The sequence below is a fragment of the Culex pipiens genome, chromosome 3 (genome assembly GCF_016801865.2).
Source record: "Culex pipiens pallens isolate TS chromosome 3, TS_CPP_V2, whole genome shotgun sequence".
In the NCBI taxonomy this organism is placed as follows: Eukaryota; Metazoa; Arthropoda; class Insecta; order Diptera; family Culicidae; genus Culex; species Culex pipiens.
Window position 1 is genome coordinate 70,581,678 of NC_068939.1, and position 23,805 is coordinate 70,605,482.

The following is a 23,805-nucleotide window of genomic DNA, read 5'->3' on the forward strand; positions in this document are numbered from 1 at the left end:
GCAACATTTCAAAAGGCATCATGTACATTTTGACACTTTCTGGGTTATTGCATATTCTCAAAGTACTCCTAATAAGCTACCTCTCCACCAAAAATCATCAAAAGTTACTTCAGTAAAGTCTGTTTAATAATGATTTTAAATAAAGTAACATAAACACAATCTCTGGCATCAGCAGTGCCTGTTTATATAGCCCTGTCAACCTGTCAAATAAAAGACTACATGAACCTCGTGACGAAAAAAGCTGCATGTAAAAGACGCCATGTACATTTGCCGACGAAAAGCGAATCATAACAAAACTTCCCCTCCACTTCCAAAAGGCGCCATGTGCATTCGGCAAAGAAAAACGAACCATAACAAAGGTTTCCCTTCAATGACAGCAGGGTGATATAGACGTTGATGATTTCAAAAGAACTTATGTTTGTTTTTCTTAAATATAGAGCCGGAAATCATGTTTTATTGAATATGGATGATCAAGTATTAATGAAAGCAACGTTTTTCGTCGTTTGTTATCATTAGAAAATCTTCTTTTGCTTTTATTTTAAAATGGGAATTGAAAAATGATGCTTAACATTCAAATGCGTTCTTCTCAAAACACATGGTTTGTACATGATGCTTTTTGAAATGTTGGCGTCGAAATGCCGTATAATACCGGATTTTATGAAAATACTACAATTTCATATTTTGAATAACAAACGCTCAAACAATGCAAAATGTTGAATTGAAAAGTTTTTGTTGTAAAATACTCAAAATTTCATTATTTTCAAAATGGGTCAATAAGTTGATTTTATGTTGCACTCTTTTGTGTACGATATAAAATTTATAATGGCTTCAATGCGATAGCTTTTAAACCAATACATGCATGGATTTCTTCAAAAAATAAACATATCGCGTCTTATTTGTTCATAATAATTAGGTATTTTTATTTCCCTATTGAGTTATCAAGTTCACTTTTCACAGATCTTACAGATTAGTGTGCTTCTTACACTTGTCACCTACAAAAAAAGTCTTTTTCTTTTTGGGTTTTAGAGTACGGTGTGTAACTAACTTTGTTGTATTTTGTAATACCGTTTTACATAGTAAGTGTGTTTATTTATTTAAGTACGCTTAAGAACTGTTTGAAATATTATTTCCAAAAATGTAACTCTATATACATATCAGATCTGGGTACACAAATGTTGCTTACGACTAGCTAAAGGTTTTTTGTTTTAAGTTACTTTTTTTGTTGTTATCATACACTACTCCTTCTATCTGAGTTGTTTGAGATTAACCTGCTCCGTTTTTGTCCGCTCTGTTTGCCCCTCTCGCTGTACTTTTCGCGCGCGCCCGTTTAAAGTTCCAGCAAAAGTACCTCCTCATGCTATACGGAGTTGGCCATTTTGCTGGTGTCCATCATCCGGTCGTCGTACAGCGAGAGGGTCTTGGATGCGCGAACCTTCCGCACCGACGGCGGCACATCGCCGGGCGTTTTGACCCGCTGGCTGGGGTTCCGCAGCCGCTCGATGCTTCCCTTGGGGCCAAACACCTCGTGGAACACCTCTAGCGAGCGCTGGCGCTTCATGAACTTGCCGGAGCTGGTGCCGTCTTCCGCGGATTGATCGCGACCGTTGAGATTCTTGACGGCGTTGGCCGACTTGGAAACGACGATGCGAAGTTTCGGGTTGGGGGAGCTCGATTGGATCATGGTGAAGGGTTGGCTGGTGAAGTCGTCGGCCAGGGCTTTAAACTTGGAGCTGCTTTCGTTGGCCGATCGGATCAGGTTGTGCTCGTATCGAGTGCCTCCGGCGGTGCTTCCCGAGGAGGAGAGATCCAGATTGTTGGGCCGTTCGAGGGTGGAGCGCTTCTCGATGTCATTGTCGGCGGCGTTGATCATGTTGACCTTGTAGGCTAGGGTTGAGTTGTTGTGCTCGACTAGATTTGATTTATCGTCACAGTCCTGCTGGACGTACGGGATTGGGGTTTTGTGGAATGTTTTCTGCAGAATTGCTTTGACGCTGTTGAGTCCTTTGATTTTAAGCTGACTTTCGTTGTTGTCCAGTTTGGGTAGGCCACGTGGATTGCGGAAGGCAACTTCCGGCTGCTGATCGCTGCTGTTGGTCAGCGACGCAAACTTGTCCTCCTCGTCGGGAATGTAAGCGTCGTTAATACTGTGCTTTTGTAATCCGTTCTGGTGTCGGGTTTTGACCGCCACATTGACCATCTTGGCGGATCCTGTTGTGGTATCACAGTAGTGATTGATTTGTGGGATTACTTGCTGGTTTGGAGGCGTCATGAACGAGACAGCCGTTGGGCTGATCTTGCTTTGTGCAGTTGGTGAAGTGATGATCAAGTTGTTCGTACTCAGGGGAGGAGTTTGTCCTTTGTTGAGTTGTGCTTTGGGATTCATTAGAGTAATCTCCTGGATACGTTCTTGAACGCAGAGTGCCGTCAAACGAGCCTCGGCATCGTTATCCCAACAGTCCTCGCAGGTGTCCTTGATCACTTTGGCCGCCACGCTGTTCTCGTAAGTTGGCGGGAATCGTGGTCGTGTCTTGTTACGCGAAACCAACACTTGCATCTGCTCAAAGCTGGGATGAGTTCCGATATCTTCCTCGTAAGGGGCCTTATAGTCCGGGACCAGAGATTCATCCGGATAGAAATCCTCACACCTCGTAGCCAACTCCCACAAAACCAACCCCAACGAATAAACGTCGATCTGTTTCAGCGCAGATTCACAATCCCTCAGGTTCACCGCCCCTTCCAGAACTTCCGGTGCCATGTAACGCAGCGTTCCCACCTCATTGATGCTCTTGGTTTCAGCCAACGCAATTTCCCCCCGGCATTCGTAACGTGGTCCAAACGTCTTCAGCGCAAAACCCAAGTCACAAATGCAGCAACTCAAATCTGCCTTCACCAAAATGTTCCTCGAGTTCAGATCCCGGTGACAAATGCATGGCTTCACAATGTCTCCCTTGCGAATCTCCGTATGCAGATGAGCCAGTCCGTTCGCGATCGATTTGCCCATCTTACAGAAGATCGCAAACGGCATCCGGTTGTCCGCTAGCCAGTCCTGCAGACATCCAAAAGGAGCCAACGACAGCACCAGCATGTACTCGATACGATCGTCCATCGTGCGACGCTCGTCACATCCTGAAAAGATATTCGATATGAATTAGCTGAAAACGAACAAACTTAAAGTACCTACCGAAATACGTCAACAGCGCTGGAGATTCCATCAGAGGTACCGTGTAGACGTCCTTTTCATTCAGAAAGTACTGCCGATGTTGAGCGGTGAAGATCTTCACCGCCACGTGCTGCTCGTTCACGACGCCCTTCCAGACGGTTCCATACCTAAAAGATTTGAACATCCTGTTAGTCTAACACCCAAAAAAGAAGCTGCCAACGATCTCCCTTACTTTCCCTGCCCAATCATTGAGACCAGCTTCAAGTTGTCCACGTTGTACAGGTTGGAACTGTACCCCGGTCCGGAAGGTGCCAGCGGCGCCAACTCCGAAACAGCCTTGGTAGATGTACGACACGTCAGAAAGCCAATGATCAGCATCAGAATGATCGCCACCATCGCGAAGCAGATGTATACCGTCGGCGAAGTCCAGATTGACGTGTACGGGGCGTACGGAGCGAACTCACTCCCAAGGCCGCCGCCGTTGCCGCTCAAACCGGGTGGGCCACCGTCCACCAGCAGGGGATTGGCGGAGTAGCTAAAGTTCCCGTTGCACAGATCGCCCGCGCAGCAGCAGAAGTAGTGGCCACTTTTGGTCTCCTGGTGGCTGACGCACTCGTTGCTGTTGCAGGTCTCCTTCTTGTCCGACAGTTCCCAGCAGCCTGGTGAATTGAAGGAAGGTCGTTATTTAACGTGGTTTTTTAACATTTGTTTTAAACCTTTATCTTACCTTGAACAACTACCCTGGTAGTGTTCTTTGTTACATCGAATGTCCATAGTGTATAGCAGAAGGTTGCATATCGAGAGCATGCCACTTCGGTGAACTGAAATTACAAAAAATACACAATTTAAAATATTCTTTTGAACATATCAGCTAGAAAATTCTGTTTGAATAATTCCTCCAGGAGTGATTTTATCCGTAATAATGTTACAAGATAAAAAATCGGGGGGAGGTGTCCACGTGCTTCCATCCCGCCAGTTCATATGTATAGCCTTAGTGTTGAGTTGACTGTATTTGATATTTTGTGAACCACACCGTATGCTGTACTCGACAGATATGGACTGGTTCCCGGCCGGGCTGATGGGTCTCGCAGCTGGCTAGTTGAACGTACCTGTTAGAACATCAAATCATGATGTTTTATCCTTTTGTTTCCTTAGTAACAGGAGAATAGTTAGTTCAGCAAGGGAAGCAACAGTTTGATCCGTTCAGCTGTTGAAGCAATTTCTTTCGATTCAAACTTGTGCTGAACATTCTTGGACTACCTAGACTACTGATCAAAGGAAACAAACACGAGGGTACAAAGGGATAAGCTCCCCCCGGATGGGGCTAAATTGTGGAACGCTCCCAGTGAGTTTTACTGAGCTGCTTTGGACATTTTAGGTAATAGTAATATGAAAATAGTTAAAGCTCGGTATTAATTCACTGGGAGGTCGTGTGGAAATTCCCGTGCTTGTGAAGTTCTGTTTCTGTGTCACTGTTGTGTTAGCTAGTAACATGTTCGACATTACACTACGAACCAGCAGTGATTAGTTATGCGGAATTCTCCAAGTACGGGAACACGACGAAAATTAGACGACCCGAAGAAATAGTGAAAGTGATAGTGAAAGCAAAATAAATAAAGTGTCTATAAAGAATCATGAAGTGAACTATTTATGTTTAATATTATATTACACTTAACATCTGAGTTGAAACTCACTATCAGAATCTAATGTTTTCTTGTGTTCTCTTTTGTTCTTTTCGTTACAAACTGAATGAGCGAGCATCTGACTTGCTACGCAGCCGCAGGATACAACAGACGACGACGGAGCGTCAAACTAACACCAGCTGTGATCAATACCACACCGACTGACGAAGATTGATACCAAGCTTGGTGTTCACGGCTAGATGTCCAACCGAGAGACCTCCAAGGTCGCAGGGAAGTATTAATTAGTATCGCCTTTTTATGTTTGATCCTTTTGTTAATACAAATTCCTTTGCAGATACAAACCACTTTAAAAGTATGCCTCGCGGCCTGCTTTGATCTTTTGCTTATTCTATCCGCTTTCTACCCCCAATGCGTCCTGCACGGAGAACCTGGGGTAGCTTATGGTTGACCTGGGGAGCCCGAGGAATTATGCCGTAGGTGGCTCGTATAGTCTTACTCACCTATCCTCGCGGCAAGGTCTTCCGTAGGTCTACACTCGAACATGAGCAACTCTCTACGAAATCGGTCTTTTTTCTTCAATTTTAATTTTTTTATTTTTTAATCCGACTGAAACTTTTTTGGTGCCTTCGGTATGCCCAAAGAAGCCATTTTGCATCATTAGTTTGTTCATATAATTTTCCATACAAATTTGGCAGATGTCCATACAAAAATGATGTATGAAAATTCAAAAATCTGTATCTTTTGAAGGAATTTTTTGATCGATTTGGTGTCTTCGGCAAAGTTGTAGGTATGGATATGGACTACACTGGAAAAAAGTGATACACGGTAAAAAAAATTTGGTGATTTTTTTATTTAACTTTTTATCACTAAAACTTGATTTACAAAAAAACACTATTTTTAATTTTTTTATTTTTTGATATGTTTTAGAGGACATAAAATGCCAACTTTTCAGAAATTTCCAGGTTGTGCAAAAAATCATTGACCGAGTTATGTATTTTTTAACGGTGCACATCAACAAGAGCTTTTGCACCAAGATTTTTGTTACAGATATTTTAGTATTTTCGAAACTACGGGAACTATCGATATAATGTTTTATTCATCCCCTAAAGTACTGTCTACTAAGTGATTTACAACAAAATTTGCCTGTTTTTACAATCAGATTTGTGCAGGATTGGGTCCGTAAGTTTGTCAATTTTGGCATAAGAAGACAACAACTTCCTTGGTTGCTGTGCACCCTTAATCAATACTGATTTTTTCAAAAAATCGAAATTTTGGTCGCAAACATTTTTCAACTTCATTTTTCGATGTAAAATCAAATTTGCAATCAAAAAGTACTGTAGTGAAATTTTGATAAAGTGCACCGTTTTCAAGTTATAGCCATATTTAAGTGACTTTTTTGAAAATAGTCGCAGTTTTTCATTTTTTTAAATTAGTGCACATGTTTGCCCAGTTTTGAAAAAAATATTTTTTTAAAAGCTGAGAAAATTCTCTATATTTTGCTTCTTCGGACTTTGTTGATACGACCTTTAGTTGCTGAGAAATTGCAATGCAAAGGTTTAAAAACAGGAAAATTGATGTTTTCTAAGTCTCACCCAAACAACCCACCATTTTCTATCGTCAATATCTCAGCAACTAATGGTCCGATTTTCAATATTAATATATGAAACATTTGTGAAATTTTCCGATCTTTTCGAAAAAAATATTTTCAAAATTTTCAAATCAAGACTAACATTTCAAAAAGACCAAACATTCAATATTACGCCCTTTTGATAAGTTTGTCTTGATTTAAAATTTTTTAAAATATTTTTTTCGAAAAGATCGGAAAATTTCACGAATGTTTCATATTTTAACATTGTAAATCAGACCATTAGTTGCTGAGATATCGACATAAGAAAATGGTGGGTTGTTTGGGTGAGACTTAGAAAACATCAATTTTCCTGTTTTTAAACCTTTGCATGGCAATTTCTCAGCAACTAAGGGTCGTATCAACAAGGTCCGAAAAAGCAAAATATAGAGAATTTTCTCAGCTTTTCAAAAATATTTTTTTCAAAGCTGGGCAAACATGTGCACTAATTTAAAAAAATGAAAAACTGCGACTATTTTGAAAAAAGTTACATAAAAATGGATTTAACTTGAAAACGGTGCACTTTATCAAAATTTCACTAAAGTACTTTTTGATTGCAAATTTGATTTTACATCGAAAAATGAAGTTGAAAAATGTTTGCGACCAAAATTTCGATTTTTTGAAAAAATCAGTATTGATTAAAAAACACATAACTCGGTCAATGATTTTTTGCACAACCTGGAAATTTCTGAAAAGTTGGCATTTTATGTCCTCTAAAACATATCAAAAAATAAAAAAAATTAAAAATAGTGTTTTTTTGTAAATCAAGTTTTAGTGATAAAAAGTTAAATAAAAAAATCACCAAATTTTTTTTACCGTGTATTATTTTTTTACAGTGTAGTCCGTATCCATACCTACAACTTTGCCGAAGACACCAAATCGATCAAAAAATTCCTTCAAAAGATACAGATTTTTGAATTTTCATATATCATTTTTGTATGGACAGCTGCCAAATTTGTATGGAAAATTATATGGACAAACTAATGATGCAAAATCTAGGGGGTGTACAGAGTCAATGTTTTTACTTTTCGTTAATCTATTGACGCTGAAATCAATATACTAGTCAATACTTTAACGAAAATTGAAGTAAGCATTCCCACCGTGTATTTTCAACCTTGAGGTGACAGATGGTAAACAACAATGCTAATTTTTGGCGGATCAAAACTAAATTTGAAAACAAAAGGAGTTGGCGAACGGTACACGCATTTGATTACGATTCCGGCATGTTCCGGCTTATTTTCGAACATTCCTGGACAAGAACAGCGAACTCTTCCTCCTGCAGCTCTGGAAAATAGTTCACCGGTGTGACCGGTATTGCAAGCAGAAGGAAGAGTTGGCCGAGTACAGGTTTGTTCCTCCATCGTGGTTGATGACTGAGTGACCGCGAATCGTTCTGTCACGGAGAACCGAAGAAATTGCATTACTAATGGCCATCTAAAATTCTCAGGCGAATCTTATTCAACAAGAAAAGTATCCAGATTTTTAAGCGAAGATGGCGTTCGAATGGTGAACGCCCGAAATGTCAAAATCACGCAGTGGTACCAACATTACGAAACAAGTGTGACACGGTATGACAGCCATACTTTTTTTCTAATGTTGGTGCTTCTGCGCGATTTTGACATTTCGGGCGTTCACCATTCGAACGCCATCTTCACTTAAAAACCTGGATAATCAATTGATGGTCGAGAAATTCCCATTGCCCGTGATGAACAGATTCTTCCAGCAAATATAAAAAAAGATTTTAACTACATTTTGCCATTTTATGACCAAAGAGACTATTGTCTGAGGAATGGAGGAGGGTTCTTTCATTACGAATAGACTATCATGTCTATTGCAGTGTAGAAATAAAGACGATGACGAAAGCTGATGTTTTTTCATATCTGCTTTGTTGGATGGACCCTGGCTAGATCCGATCACTGCAAATCGGCATTCTGCATTTGCAGAAGAAAGCAGCTTGTTGCAGAAGACAGCAGCTTTTGTTCTACCACGGAATCAACCGTATTTCGCACTCAAATGTAAACAAATAATTAGGTTGTATCTAGGGTTGTATTTTGGTGAACGGGAGAGACTAATTTCCATCATACAGCAGCTGAATGTAATCCTCCAACATTCCGGTGACGAAGGAAAAAGTGCTTTTTGTTTGCCTCCGCCCTTTAGACTACAAAGCCGAAAATGCCAACGCCGACCGGGTTCTTCCCGGGAGTACGACCGTCGAGTGCCCGTGCCACGAGACACAGATCGTCTGCTAGAAAAAGATCGGCTATGCGGTGCGGCGACCATTCCTCCTATCGCGGTCCAGCACCGACGTCGGTCGGCATCCGTGGGTTTTCCGAGTAGGTCCAATCGCTGGTCCATTATTTCAATCGTTGTTGTGCCTTCACGCATTTTTTTTATAATTCCAAAAATTCGGGCAATCAAGGTAAAGTAATAACCTCGGTAATAACGGTGGGATTTCGTCAATATATTGACGAAATATCAATACGTTAACCGTTTATGTTAATGTACTGATAGTGTATTGACGACTTTGTCCGCCCCCTAGTGCAAAATGGCTTTTTTGGGCATACCGAAGGCACCAAAAAAGTTTCAGTCGGATTAAAAAATACAAAAAAAATCGAATGACCGAAATCCTAGAGAACTGCTCACATGCAACATGGGACAGCATGAATCTTCAGCTGAAGCCGGACGAATGTATTCCGAAATTACAGAAATTACAGAATAATGTTACAAGATAAAAAATTAACTCCGAGCGTTTGGTACGGTATGTCCGCGCATCCATCTTACCCAGTTAATTCAAATTATACTGCAATCGTTACTTCTACAAAACAACCCAGCCTTTAGGCGGGCTTCGATCTAAAAATTCGCCAAAAATCAATTTTTCAACCAATTTTGACCTTTAAAACGCATTGGCAAAAGGTAATGATAGGAGGTAGTAGACAGTAGAGGAAGCCAAATACTATAATAAACTAACATAAACTAAACTAAATAAATGCAAATTAAAATACTAATAATAAAACAAGAAAAATATAAAACAAGAGAAGTAAATTTTCGTAGAACAAAAGTTACTCAAAATGACCTCCAGAACACGGGAAAAATTGAAAATTTAGGAAAAAATGGGCAGTACAGGGTTAAATACAACAATTTCTCACCAAAACATCACAATTCGAAAAAAAACAAGTTCTCCGGATAGGCCCAAAATTGATCTTTGGGTTTCTTGATCGAAATTAATAAACCCTTTTGTCTTCCTGCTCGAAAATTGAACTTTTCAATTCATTTCAATTCGGTTTTATTGGTGAATTATCAATATACACTAAGTTCTTTTGGAATACATAACAGAGTTTTGGAGTTCCTTTCAGCTGTGTGTTACATCATAATCCATTTTGGAACAATTGTTGCTTGTATCTAAGGGATTACCGAAAGTAAGAAAAAGTTAAAACTTACTAAAATTGCAAGGGAATTGAACTTTTCATACGTATATACCCATTAGGATGTAACAAAACCACACTTTTTTGCGGGCATTTCAGGGGATGATCCCCTAGGTGTGCTGATTCAGAATCCCAAATATGAGCACGATTGGTTGCGACAGGACCTGGCGCTCTGGCTTTAAAGTTTAAATGGGATTTAACCCGTAAAATCGGTGCGTTTTGGTTTTTGCCATTTTTGAGTCCTTCAACGATTTTTGGATTTTTCAAAAACCTAATGAGCTTATAGTTTGTGTTTCAGGGCACAACTTTGCCGAAGACTGTGAAGAGATTTGATAATTAGTACTGCTTGTACAATGATTTGAAAATAAAAAAACTTTTTGCAATTAATTTGTTTGATTAGTATTGGCAACACTTTCTTTGAACGCGTGCATCCAGAGCCAGGCGTCGTAACTATAGCAGCGAGAAAACATCCAGCGTACAACGGTCAAAGTTTGACACATGGAAAGAAAATGCTTTATTTGGATGTTGTGCTTATGTTTTCGATGGTGCCGGAGGATTTGATCACCGGTGCTGCTCTTTTAATCCGAAAGCGCGCATCAAAAGCGAGTGTTGCCAGAACATGTTTTACGTTATCAGAAAAACAAGAGAAAAGATTTTGTAAATTCTGTACCATTTTTCTGAGCGGTCAAATCTCTTAGCAGTCTTCGGCAAAGTTGTACCCTGGAACACAAACTATAAGCTCATGAGGTTTTTGAAAAATCCAAAAATCGTTGAAGGACTCAAAAAGGGCAAAAACCAAAACGCACCGATTTTACGGGTTAAATCCCATTTAAACTTTGAAGCCGGAGCGCCAGGTCCTGTCGCAACCAATCGAGCTCATATTTGGGATTCTGACTCAGTACACCTAGGGGATCATCCCCTGAAATGCCCGCAAAAAAGTGTGGTTTTGTTACATCCTAATACCCATCTTCATGTATACATATCGACTCAGTATCGAAAACTAAACAAGTGTGTGTGTGTGTGTGTGTGTGTGTGTGTGTGTGTGTGTGTGTGTGTGTGTGTGTGTGTGTGTGTGACCAACAAACTAGCTTTTGTTTCTCGGCACTAGCTGATCCGATTTGACCCAAACCGGTTGCATTCGACTTGGTTTAGGGTCCCATAGATCGAGTTATATACAAATTGAAGTTTCGATAATTATTTCAAAAGTTATGCATACATTTTTTTTCTCATATATCGGGATGTTGGTAAGTGAACAACCTTTCCAACGAGTCCAAAACATTAAAGATCTGGCAATCCTGTCTCAAGTTATGACCACTTAAGTGATATTATTTTACATTTTTGAGGCCGTAGAAAAATGTCATAGAATAGAATATGCAATTGATTTTTCGTTTTGACTATGCCTACATCTCATTAATATACTTTTGATAAGGTTATCAAATCTGGAGTTTTTTTTTTCATGAAAAGGTCGAATAAACCAAATGTCCAGTTTTTGCTTTTTGGGTACCTATCCAACGATGGGTCGCTAATAGATCCGGACAAAAAGTGTATAGATAACACTTAAGTGCTGAAAACTTTTGATAGGGTTATCAGATCTTTGATGATTTGGGCTCGTTGGAAAGGTCTTTTAAATACCTTTCTAAAAATGTATAACATGGCGGGCTTTCTTTAAAAAAAACACCCTTTTTAGATCTTCCGGACTTTCTTCAGAATGGTTTTTAAAGCATAACTTTTGAAGTACTTTACTGAACTTTATAATTATCGATAGGGACTTATGGGAAGAATCGAATGAGACCAAAAGGGTCCAAATCGGTTCAGCCAGTGCTGAGAAAATCGAGTGAGAATATTTCGGTGCACAAATCAACATCCAAACACACACAGCCATTTGTTCAATTTTTGATTCTGAGTCGATATGTATTAGACTGGCTCGTCGTTATATGGAAAAATTCATAAATGATCAAATCAAACCAGAACAAAGTTTTTTTGATGCCTTTTGGGCCTCAAAACAACCCCCTAAAATTTGGGAGCGATTGGTTGCGTCCACACTTTGCGCATTGCATTTCAATTTTGTATGGGAATTAGTATGGAAAACTGTCTTTTTTACATTTAGATTTTTATTATTTTTATTTTCCACTAAAGTTTTCAAACCAATTCAATAGCGTTAAAATTGAGAAAATTCTCTAAAACTCTCTCGAATAAAGTATTGCGCTATCTTGCTCCTGTCAAATGATACAGCGTCCTCAAAACTCGTCTAAAACGTGTTTTTTACTCGGAAATCACGTTTTAGACCAGTTTTGAGGACGCTGTATCTTTTGACAGGAGCAAGATAGCACAATACTTTCTTCGGGAAAGTTTTAGAGAATTTTCTCAATTTTAACGCTATTGTATTGGTTTGAAAACTTTAGTGGAAAATAAAAATGATAAAAATCAAAATGTAAAAAAGAGGGTTTTCCCATACTAATTCCCATACAAAATTGAAATGCAATGCGCAAAGTGTGGACGCAACCAATCGCTCCCAAATTTTGGGGAGTTGTTTAGGGGCCTAAAAGCAACCGAAAAAAACATGTTCTGAAAAATCGACCATCTCGAGCCATCCTAAGTGAAGGTGTGTCTAGGAGCTCGTAACAAGAAGTTCATTTTTCGAGTGATTTTATAGCCTTTCCTCATTTTTTTTCGTTTTTTTTTCTAACTTTTTACATCGAATTCGAGCTCTGGGACCTCATTTTAGTCAAATTTGAATGGTTGATTGCCTATTAAATTTTAAAAATGCATTTATTCAATATTTCAACATCGCCATTTTGGCCGCCATCTTGGATTTACAAATTCTAAATCACTGTCGAGTAGTTTAGGGGTCATACTTAAGCTCGACAATCAAAAATAAGACAAGGAAAAATGTTTTTTTGTTATTCGATTCCGAAGTAAAATTTTGCCATAGCCTTCGTATAATCGGACTGTACAACAAAATTAAACTTTTTTTTTTAACATTGCAAAATATTTGCTAAGGCATACGTAGAGAACGCTAAACTTTTTAAAACAATTTACCAAACTTGACTAGACTTAGTTATTTGCTTACATTTCAGCTCTACCGAAGACGACAAATTACACTTATATTTTGAATGACAAAAAAAATACCGATCGAATAATGTAGATCGATAAAGTATTCTAGTGTTGTTTCAAACACCCGTTTGAATATGTATCAAATTTGCACCCAAATCAAACTACAATGACATTCAGTTTACATCCGTTGTCAGATCTTCTGTTGTCCAATGACGAGATCGACTCGTTATGCTAGCTTATGCTTCCAGTTGGACACTTTATGTGTATTTTTCACCATTTCTTAAATACATAAAGGAAGTGCAAGGGTTAAAAAATAGTTTGCGTTCTGCCTCTCCACTATTTAGGCTAAAAAATAGCTGTAGGTATTACAATTTTTCTGTTTTTAGTCTATGTTGATCAATCGGACCGCGCACTGGGCTAACAATCCGGTGGTCGCTAGTTCACACAAACAATGTCAGTGGATTTGTACACTCCCGTGTGGGTGTAATATTCGAGTGGGATTTGCGTCTACAGTGTATTTGTACAAATGGTTTGGTAAATTTTGCGTCTTTTATTAATTCGACAAAATTTCCGTATTTTTGAACAAATATAACGAAAACAGATTGTCTATACATGTATGAGCAAAGAAACTGTTTTACTTTTCATACATAGATAGAATGAAACTGAGATTCGTTTTTATTTAGCAACATTGTTGATGTACGTAGATTGATCTGAATATAAAAAGCCGAATGTTGGTTCACAGCATAAGTACAACTCGAACCAGATAAAAGTTTAGACTAAAATGAAGCTGCTTTCGCTCTTGTTCGGATTTGCCGTTTTGCTGGCGGTCGTTGTTACAAATTCAGCATTCAAATTGCCGGCAACATGTAGAGGTATCAATTGCCCAGGCGTTGGTAAAAAATTGACCCAAGCTGACCAAGGTAACGTTAATTTCTTTAGCAAGATGCGCAATGCGGGAATCAATTTAGGATGAATAAATAAACATCATAAAGAAAATAATTGGTTGTATTATAATTCAGTAATTCAGATAAATCGGACTTTCGATGACAAACAATTTATTATAGTTGAATTTTTGTTGATTAAATTCCAAGCATAATAAAACATACTTTCGCAAATAATGTTATATCTATTATACGTACTTTTTGAAATCAAATAAAAATTACATACAAAATGAAAGTTTACTGTGAAACCTCTAAACCCGGTAAATTTTACAGTTCGTAGAATGCAAGTTTAATGAGGATGTTTCATACCGTATTTTTATCAATTAACGCCTCGTCCGTTGGTTCCACTGGGTCATCGTAATAATCGTCCGCATTGTCCTGGTTAATCTGCTGGTTGGTGTTCGTTGCCGATGTCGTTCCATACTGATAGCATAACCGCTGTTTCAACGGAGTTCCTGATGGGGAAAACGATTTTCAAAACATTCGGTCCCAAAAACACCATTCCTTCAAACCAACTCACCTCCCACATACGACACTACGCCGCAGCAGCAAATCAATATCGCGACAAAATGTTGGCTCTTCATTGCTATTTTGGGGCCAAACTGGCTTTTTTCTTGCTTCCTTTCTCCGGGTTCAGCTCAAATTAACACCACCCCCAAAGTGGGTGGGTGGTTGTTCTTTTAGCACAGATTTTTTTTTCTTCGGCACCACTATTGTGTGCGAAAATCGATCAAACTTTCTTCCTTCATTATGCGGTGTGTCCTCCGCACTTGGTCTTCTCAGGTGGTACTATGAATGTTGTTAGTAGTTTTTGCTTGCTTGCACTTTAAACTTTTTAATCAGTTCAGAAACTGATCATGAATACTTTGCTCTGAGTCACTGCAGGCTTTGGGGGCGTTTCACAGTAGCTGCTGATAAGAAAAAACGTACGATGTGAAGAATTTTAGTTTAATTTTATATGGCTATGCTATTTTTTTATTTTTATTAATTTCTTTTTCAAATTTGTGTATTTGAGTATAAGGATAAAAGTTAATCCTTTACAACAAAAAAATGCCAGAAATCAAATTTTCAAACAATGTTTGATCATTGGAAAGAAGAACTCTTAAAATTCAATAATATTGTAGGGTTGGAAGTTTGACTTGATATGTGTGCCTTTGCCAATGTTTATAAGAATGCCATTTTTATGGGGTCAACTTTGGCTGTGTTTATCACTAACATTACCCCCTTCCCCACCTTCCTTCAACATTTCCCTGAAAAATCGGGTTGGCAAAAAAAATTGACTTAAATTGAAATTTTCACTGGAAAAAAAAACTTGTAAAATCTGTAAACTATTCAGAATACATTGCATAAATCTTTTTTATGTATTTTAAGTCAAACAAAGGCATTCCCCTCCCACTAACATTTACACACAAGATCCTCTGTAATTATTAAGCCAAATCTAATTACAAAAGCCGACTCGGTCCTAACCAGGTCCCAGTACCGAAAAGGACCTAATAAAAATAATTTTATGAAAAAACGTTACTTAATCCACCTTTAGGTGGTTGGTGCCTTCCTCACATTCATAAAGTCAATACATTCAGTAAAAATAGCAACATTCCCTTAATATGTTTAACAAATCAACTTTATTACTCATTTCTTTTGATAGGGTTCGATGACCTTCAATTTTTCTGGCTCATCGGCAAGGTCTGATAAAAAAAAAAACCTATCCAACGATAGTTCACATGGAAGATACAGACAATATTTTTATCACAATATCTGAGATCCGGCCTCCAAAAAGTGTATAAATAACACTTAAGTGCTAAAAACTTTTGATAGGGTTGTCAGATCCTTCATGTTTTAGGCTCATTTGAAAGGTCTTTCGATTATCTAACTAACGATGGGTCGCATGATGGACCCCGACATCATTTTTACTGAAATATCTGAGATCCGGCCTCCAAAAAGTGTATAAATAACACTTAAGTGCTAATAACTTTTGATAGGGTTGTCAGATCCTTCATGTTTTAGGCTCATTTGAAAGGTCTTTCAATTATCTAACTAACGATGGGTCGCATGATGGACCCGGACATCATTTTACTGAAATATCTGAGATCCGGCCTCCAAAAAGTGTATAAATAACACTTAAGTGCTAAAAACTTTTGATAGGGTTGTCAGATCCTTCATGTTTTAGGCTCATTTGAAAGGTCTTTCAATTATCTAACTAACGATGGGTCGCATGATGGACCCGGACATCATTTTACTGAAATATCTGAGATCCGGCCTCCAAAAAGTGTATAAATAACACTTAAGTGCTAAAAACTTTTGATAGGGTTGTCAGATCCTTCATGTTTTAGGCTCATTTGAAAGGTCTTTCAATTATCTAACTAACGATGGGTCGCATGATGGACCCGGACATCATTTTACTGAAATATCTGAGATCCGGCCTCCAAAAAGTGTATAAATAACACTTAAGTGCTAAAAACTTTTGATAGGGTTGTCAGATCCTTCATGTTTTAGGCTCATTTGAAAGGTCTTTCAATTATCTAACTAACGATGGGTCGCATGATGGACCCGGACATCATTTTACTGAAATATCTGAGATCCGGCCTCCAAAAAGTGTATAAATAACACTTAAGTGCTAATAACTTTTGATAGGGTTGTCAGATCCTTCATGTTTTAGGCTCATTTGAAAGGTCTTTCGATTATCTAACTAACGATGGGTCGCATGATGGACCCCGACATCATTTTTACTGAAATATCTGAGATCCGGCCTCCAAAAAGTGTATAAATAACACTTAACTGCTAATAACTTTTGATAGGATTGTCAGCTCCTTGATGTTTTAGGCTTATTTGGAAGGTCTTTCGATTATCTAACTAACGATGGGTCGCATGATGGACCCGGACATCATTTTTACTGAAATATCTGAGATCCGGCCTCCAAAAAGTGTATAAATAACACTTAAGTGCTAAAAACTTTTGATAGGGTTGTCAGATCCTTCATGTTTTAGGCTCATTTGAAAGGTCTTTCAATTATCTAACTAACGATGGGTCGCATGATGGACCCGGACATCATTTTACTGAAATATCTGAGATCCGGCCTCCAAAAAGTGTATAAATAACACTTAAGTGCTAAAAACTTTTGATAGGGTTGTCAGATCCTTCATGTTTTAGGCTCATTTGAAAGGTCTTTCAATTATCTAACTAACGATGGGTCGCATGATGGACCCGGACATCATTTTACTGAAATATCTGAGATCCGGCCTCCAAAAAGTGTATAAATAACACTTAAGTGCTAATAACTTTTGATAGGGTTGTCAGATCCTTCATGTTTTAGGCTCATTTGAAAGGTCTTTCGATTATCTAACTAACGATGGGTCGCATGATGGACCCCGACATCATTTTTACTGAAATATCTGAGATCCGGCCTCCAAAAAGTGTATAAATAACACTTAACTGCTAATAACTTTTGATAGGATTGTCAGCTCCTTGATGTTTTAGGCTTATTTGGAAGGTCTTTCGATTATCTAACTAACGATGGGTCGCATGATGGACCCGGACATCATTTTTACTGAAATATCTGAGATCCGGCCTCCAAAAAGTGTATAAATAACACTTAAGTGCTAATCACTTTTGATAGGTTTGTCAGATCTTCAATGTTTTGGGCTCATTGGAAAGGTCTTTTTAATACCTTTCTTAAAATGTATAACATGATAGGGTTTCTTGCAAAAACCACCCTTTTTACAATCTTCCGGACATACGCCAAAATTGTTTTTTTAGCATAACTTTTGAAGTACTTAACTAAACATGCTGATTTTAAATAGAGACCTATGGGACCCCAAGACGGATCGAATGAGACTAATACGGTCAAAATCCGTTCATCCAGTCCGGAGATAATCGAGTGACAATTTTTTTGTCCACCCACCTACACACATCCACACAGACATTTGCTCAGAACATGATTCTGAGTCGATAGGTATACGTGAAGGGGGGTCTACGAGGTCGAATTAAGAAGTTCATTTTTCGAGTGATTTTATAGCCTTTCCTCAGTAAGGTGAGGAAGGCAAAAAGGCATTTTAATCTTTTTACATTTTTTGAATTTTAGAACCGCAGACGAAAAATGTAAAGGAAAACAAGATTTTCATAAATTCATTGATATTTTGCAATTATTCCATCCTATAGCATAGCTGTAACCATGTTTCAAGTACACAGTAAAAAATAATGTTAATTTGGAAGCTGTAATTTTGGAAGGTTGAATATTACCTCTTTTATGATGTAATTTTACCTCAATTTAGAATGAAAAAGTGACATTACACCAGAAAAGTGGTAAAATTACATATTTCCAGAGGTAAAATTACACATTTTTTTCTGATACAAAAGATGTACCCCTTCTCAGATGAAATATTACCATGATTTTTTTTTCTGTGTATTTTGTGATACTTTTTGCCTATTTTTTTAAAATCATGATTGAAATGGGAAATTTTAGTTATTTTTTTAGATATGCATTCGGCATTTCATATAAGTTCGTAACAGAGGGTAAACTGATAGAATTGTCTTTATTTTTTAGGTTACAATTCAGGGTGGTAAAACATAACTTAAGGTTTCGACGTTAGAGGAGATATTGAAGATGAGCAATTCTCCACAAAAACTTTAATTATATATTATTTGGTTTTTTTTTAGTCGGCTTCAACATCAACTGACCATTGAAGTCCAAATACAGTACTTGTTCGGTAACTGGTCTGAACGAAATTAACGAGGGGACCATCGATGCATAATATTTTCCTGATGAAATAAAAAAAACATAAAAATTACTCAAATTTATTAACTATGCTTACTTTTAATTTTTCTTTAAATGTGACTTGATATCAAATAAAAGTTTAATAAAAGTTTTTTTTTATTTATTGAACATGATTTTTGCATTCAGTAACCCCTTGGTCATTTCGGTTTGTTTTGGTTATTTGACGTTTGTCTACTTTTTAACTGGGCAACGGCCCAGTTATCGAGCGCCAAGTTAGGAAGCAGCCCAGTTACCGAACAACGACTGTATAATTTCTGTAGCTTTCTCAGAATGTCCTCTACGTTGATTTTGAAATCAATCAATTACATTTTTTTTGTATATAAACATAAGGGGTTTGCTTGTAACTATCACGAGTAATCGCGATATTCCGATTTTTGCCGGAGAATCACCCACATACATTAATATTTTATTGGAAATGTGCATCGTAAAATTCACTTCAAGTTCGATTTTAAGAGAAAACACATTTTTTTATTAAAAAAAAGTGACAGAGTGCCAAGCCCTTAGAAAATTTCATATAAGTTCGTTTAACAAACATTCAATATCCTGAAATACAGTTAATCAAACAAACAGTAAAAATAAAATTCACGTTTCCCAAAATCTTCTGAATTTCAGTGGGTTAATATTATTATCTAGCTGATCAGAAGCTTGTTGAAATTTGAATCGACAAATGTTCACGGGAATACACTAAGAGCGATATCATTATTTGTGAAAGACAAATTGACATTTCAAAATCAGAGTTTCACGAAATATTGAAGGAACATAAAGATTTGATTCAGCTCATAACTGTATCATTTCGAGTCTCAAATTGCAAAATTAAATTAAACAATTCTTCAATAGGTGTTGTTATGCTAAGGTGTCATATCAGCCAAGGGTACTAATTGTTGCTCACCAAGAGTTTGTAGCCTTACCCAAACAGTACTCAATTTTCAAATATCGATATCTCAGAAACTAATGGCCCAACTTTTAATGTCAAAAAATTAATCATTCATCAAATTTTCTGATATCTTTGAAAGAAATTAAAAAAAAATAAATCAACTTTCTTAGGGTTCAAAAATGCAATATCAAGCCCTTTTTCATTGTTAGTCTTGATTTTAAAATTTGCAAAACTGTTTTGAGGATTAGTAATTTAAAGCAAGAGAGAAAATATATAAATTCAACGCTCCTTGATAGCAGAAAAAAATGCAGATTTGTTTCCCTACTTTTTTCGCAATAAGGCTCCTGTATAGCTATAGTATGTAAATATATAACACACACAAGAGAGTATGTTTTGCGTTTTGTTTTCCCTCCTGAGTCCGAGTAACTATCCATATGTCGTCCGCATTAAGTTCATACACATGCAATTCATATCGCCGCGATTAGCAGCGCATTCATTCATGGGGTGGCAAAACGGGAGTCCCCGCCAGCTAGCCAGCCAGCAGTGGTTGTGTAGTTAGATTGAGCACTAACACTAGTGTACTGAATTTTCCTTTTTCCTTTCAATCTGATGTGATTCGTTTTCATCATAGTTGATCCCTGGAATTGATTTTTCACTTTGGTGCAAGATTTTAATCCTTTTTTAAACTGCACTAGAATCGTCAGATGGTGTTATTTGTACGGTTTTCAACCCACAAAGAGGCACATTATCGATCTATTATTGCACTGAACGTCCCAATTGGGGTGTTATGAATTTGATTGCAAACAGCTTAGAAAATTGCGAATGAAAGCTTAAATTTGCCCAAATTTTAACACTAATTTGTACACTACCACTTATTCGACAGTATTAACCGATCCAAAGCGAGAAAATCTCGAAAAATCCGGGGAAATTAATCCATTTGCTCGACGAAACCGCGGAACCGAACGCCACTACGTCTGGTTTGGTATTGATTTTTCCTCTCGAGAATGTTGCTCGCCCAGCAGCAGCAACATACATAATGTTCTTCCCCCTTATTCGCCAAATCGTCGACGATGTTGCGTCGCACTATAGTACCTACTACTAACTGACTCTTGCAATAATTTTGCAAGCTCTGGTCGAGGTCAAATTTTAAATTTCATTCCTGATTTTCAAACATTTTAGGCGAAAAGTATCACAAAATGCTCCATATCTAAATTATTTCAGTTATGCTTCTATCAAAAATTTGCTCAATATCAATGAATTTATGAACATTCAAAATTATAAAGTCTTTATTTGATTAAAATAACACAAATGAGCATTGTATTGTCGCCGCGGCACTAAACCGAATTGAGCAAGTTTAACTCTCGCGACGATTTTCTGTCGTGAAATATCTGTCAAGCATGTTTAAGTGATTTTGAATCAGTGTGTTTGCTTTTTTTGTTTTGACGGCTTTGGATGATTAGAAAAACGTGGCTGATCTTTTCTGATCTGCCAAGGAAATGGAACGCTTTAGATTAAATTATTGTTTAAAATTTTGGTTTTTAGTTCTATACTACCACTAGAACTGTTTCATTTGGGGTAATTTATGAAGTTCAGTCAGTTTCCAGCTTCAGAAAAAAGACGCAGAAGGGAAAAAGTCTTGGTTAAGTTGCTGATTACGGATGGATTTCCGTCTGAATAAAACAAAAATAAGTGGTCTCATTGTCGAGGGACCTCAATCCGGTCCGTTGTGTCCTCTCACCGGGAGAGTTTTGCTGATGCGGGATGCTGCGGGTATCGATTGAATAAGCTCTATAGAGTCAAAATGGGAAGAACCAGCCACCAATTTGAAAATCAAAAGCGCCGTAATTGTCCTCTCCAAGCTAGACATCATGAAATGGTCCATCCGGATGATTGAATCCACGCTCACAGAACGATTTCCGGTAGATTTTCGAGATCGATTCCATGCTCCGTGTAAGACGCGGCGCGAGTCTTGTCGCAGCTCAACTGGCGACATTTCAGTTTGGTGCCGCGGCGAAATTTTGTTTTGGTTTCGCGTGTGACATTTGAGGTACACTCAGAAAAGAAACAACAGAAAATTGCTTCGCGAGATGAAAATCACTCGCGCTGTTATTTCGATTTATTTCAAAAACCACAATACAATGTCTGCTGAATAGTCGATTTCACACGTTTTTATTATTTCAGTCAACAATGTTTTTGACACAGTTATGCTGCTTTTAAAAATTTGCAAAATATCAATGAACGCAAGCAAAGTCTTTTTGAATAAATAACTCAGAGTTGATAAAAACTTTCTTTCTCAAGCTAACTCAGAGTTGATGAAAACTTTCTTTCTCAAGCTTTTAGGATCTGTCCCACAATTTTAAAATTTGTAAAAAATGCTCAAAAAGCCTCATTTGATTTAAAATAAAATAAGCACTAAACAATGTTTTAAGAATTTTAATTGAAGCCAATAATATTTTTTTTGTCACTCATTTTTTAGAAAAACTTTGAAAGGAAGGGAGGGGGGGGGGGGGAACTTGATATCCTTAGTTTTTTTTTTTTTTTTTTGAAAAGTTCCAATAAGCTTTTGTCTTCCATATCTGGAGTTTTTTTGAAAAGGTCCAATAAACCAAATTTCAAGTTCATGCTTTTTGGGTATTTTTTTTTAAACCGCCTTGAGTCAGGGGTATTAAAAAACACCCAAAAAGCAAAAACTGCAAATTTTGTTTATTGAACCATTTCAAAAAAATCTCCTGATATGTTCATAGGACCTATTCAAAAAAAAAAAAACACTGGACATATATTTTGCAATGGCCAAAAGAAAAATAAAGTTTTATCGATTTTGAAGCATGGGTATACAACTTCAAAATTATTAAATTTGTTCTCATAAATCTTGTTTCAATAACGCTTATAAACTAAAGCTTGTTGAAAAAAAATCAATTTGTTTTCAACACTTCCTACCATGCTAAGCACAATTCCAAATTCCAAATGCGTTTTTGAATAGTACAGTCATCCCACATATTCGAACACCTACAAACTTGGAAAACTTTAGTGGTAATTTTTCAAGGGGATGCAAAATGCAACTTTTCTTTCGACCCAACTATTTTTAAGACCTTGTTTAGGCTTTATCACCAGTAAAATTTGATCTTTCTAAACAAATACAGTACTTGTTCGGTAACTGGGCTGAGAACGTAGCCCAGCCACCGAATGCTGCTCGCTAACTGGGCTGAACGAAAAATAACGAGGGGACCACCGATGCATAATATTTTCCTGATGAAATATAAAAATAAAAGTAAATCAAATTTATTTACAATGCTTACTAATCATATTTCTTTAATTTGTGATTTGAAATTAAATAAAAATTTGAAAAATGTTTTTTTATTTATTGAACATGATTTTGGCATCCATTAACCCCTCAGTCATTTCGGTTTGTTTTGGTTTTTTGACGTTTGTCTGTTTTTTAACTAGGCTACGGCCCAGTTATCGAGCGCCCAGTTACAAGGCAGCCCAGTTACAACAACTACTGTACTACATTATAAAACTATTTAATCAAGAGCAGTAAAAAACTGCCTCCAAATTTTCTGTTCCATAATTGTGGGATGGGATAATGTACCTCCGACAATAACGATACACCAAATTTAGCTGAAAATTCCGCAAAAAAACATAGTTGACCACCGATGCATAATATTTTCCTGATGAAATATAAAAATAAAAGTAAATCAAATTTATTTACAATGCTTACTAATCATATTTCTTTAATTTGTGATTTGAAATTAAATAAAAATTTGAAAAATGTTTTTTTATTTATTGAACATGATTTTGGCATCCATTAACCCCTCAGTCATTTCGGTTTGTTTTGGTTTTTTGACGTTTGTCTGTTTTTTAACTAGGCTACGGCCCAGTTATCGAGCGCCCAGTTACAAGGCAGCCCAGTTACAACAACTACTGTACTACATTATAAAACTATTTAATCAAGAGCAGTAAAAAACTGCCTCCAAATTTTCTGTTCCATAATTGTGGGATGGGATAATGTACCTCCGACAATAACGATACACCAAATTTAGCTGAAAATTCCGCAAAAAAACATAGTTGACCTTAAAATTTATTGGTTTCAGCGTTAGTAGTTATTATTTTGTTGAAAATATTGAAAATATGCACCTTTGGAGAGAACTCAAGTTTGTTTACATCGGTAAGAAAAAAGTCTTCGGAATTTGTGGATTTCATCGGTCAATGTTTTTCTACAAAAAAAAATTGAACATCACAATGTGCAGTTTATCGACAGACCTGTCGAATGATCACAAGAAATACTTTCAAATTAAGGTAAAAGTGAATCATTATGT

General features: G+C 37.2%; 1 protein-coding gene across 2 annotated transcripts; it reads right to left on the reverse strand.

Moving 5' to 3' along the window:
• Nucleotides 1-892: 892 nt before the first annotated feature.
• LOC120419972 (bone morphogenetic protein receptor type-2) lies at nt 893-20,510 on the reverse strand. Of its 2 annotated transcripts, none has more exons than XM_039582848.2 (7): nt 20,359-20,510; nt 14,365-14,755; nt 14,154-14,299; nt 3,888-3,981; nt 3,393-3,819; nt 3,182-3,327; nt 893-3,126 (listed from the first exon to the last, which is right to left on the reverse strand). In XM_039582848.2, the coding sequence occupies exons 2-7, from the start codon at nt 14,426-14,428 to the stop codon at nt 1,358-1,360; spliced, it is 2,646 nt and encodes an 881-aa protein (XP_039438782.1). In that variant the 5' UTR covers nt 14,429-14,755; nt 20,359-20,510; the 3' UTR covers nt 893-1,357. The 2 variants fall into 2 exon arrangements, with proteins under 2 accessions (XP_039438782.1, XP_039438783.1); XM_039582849.2 differs by having other exon boundaries at nt 14,365-14,752; nt 20,359-20,495.
• Nucleotides 20,511-23,805: the final 3,295 nt, after the last annotated feature.

Coding starts and splice junctions, on each gene's coding strand:
- LOC120419972 (XM_039582848.2), bottom strand. CDS start 14,428: ATGAAGAGCCAACATTTTGTCGCGATATTGATTTGCTGCTGCGGCGTA. Junction 14,300..14,364: donor CGTAGTGTCGTATGTGGGAG/GTGAGTTGGTTT, acceptor TTTCCCCATCAG/GAACTCCGTTGAAACAGCGG. Junction 3,820..3,887: donor TACCAGGGTAGTTGTTCAAG/GTAAGATAAAGG, acceptor TCAATTCACCAG/GCTGCTGGGAACTGTCGGAC.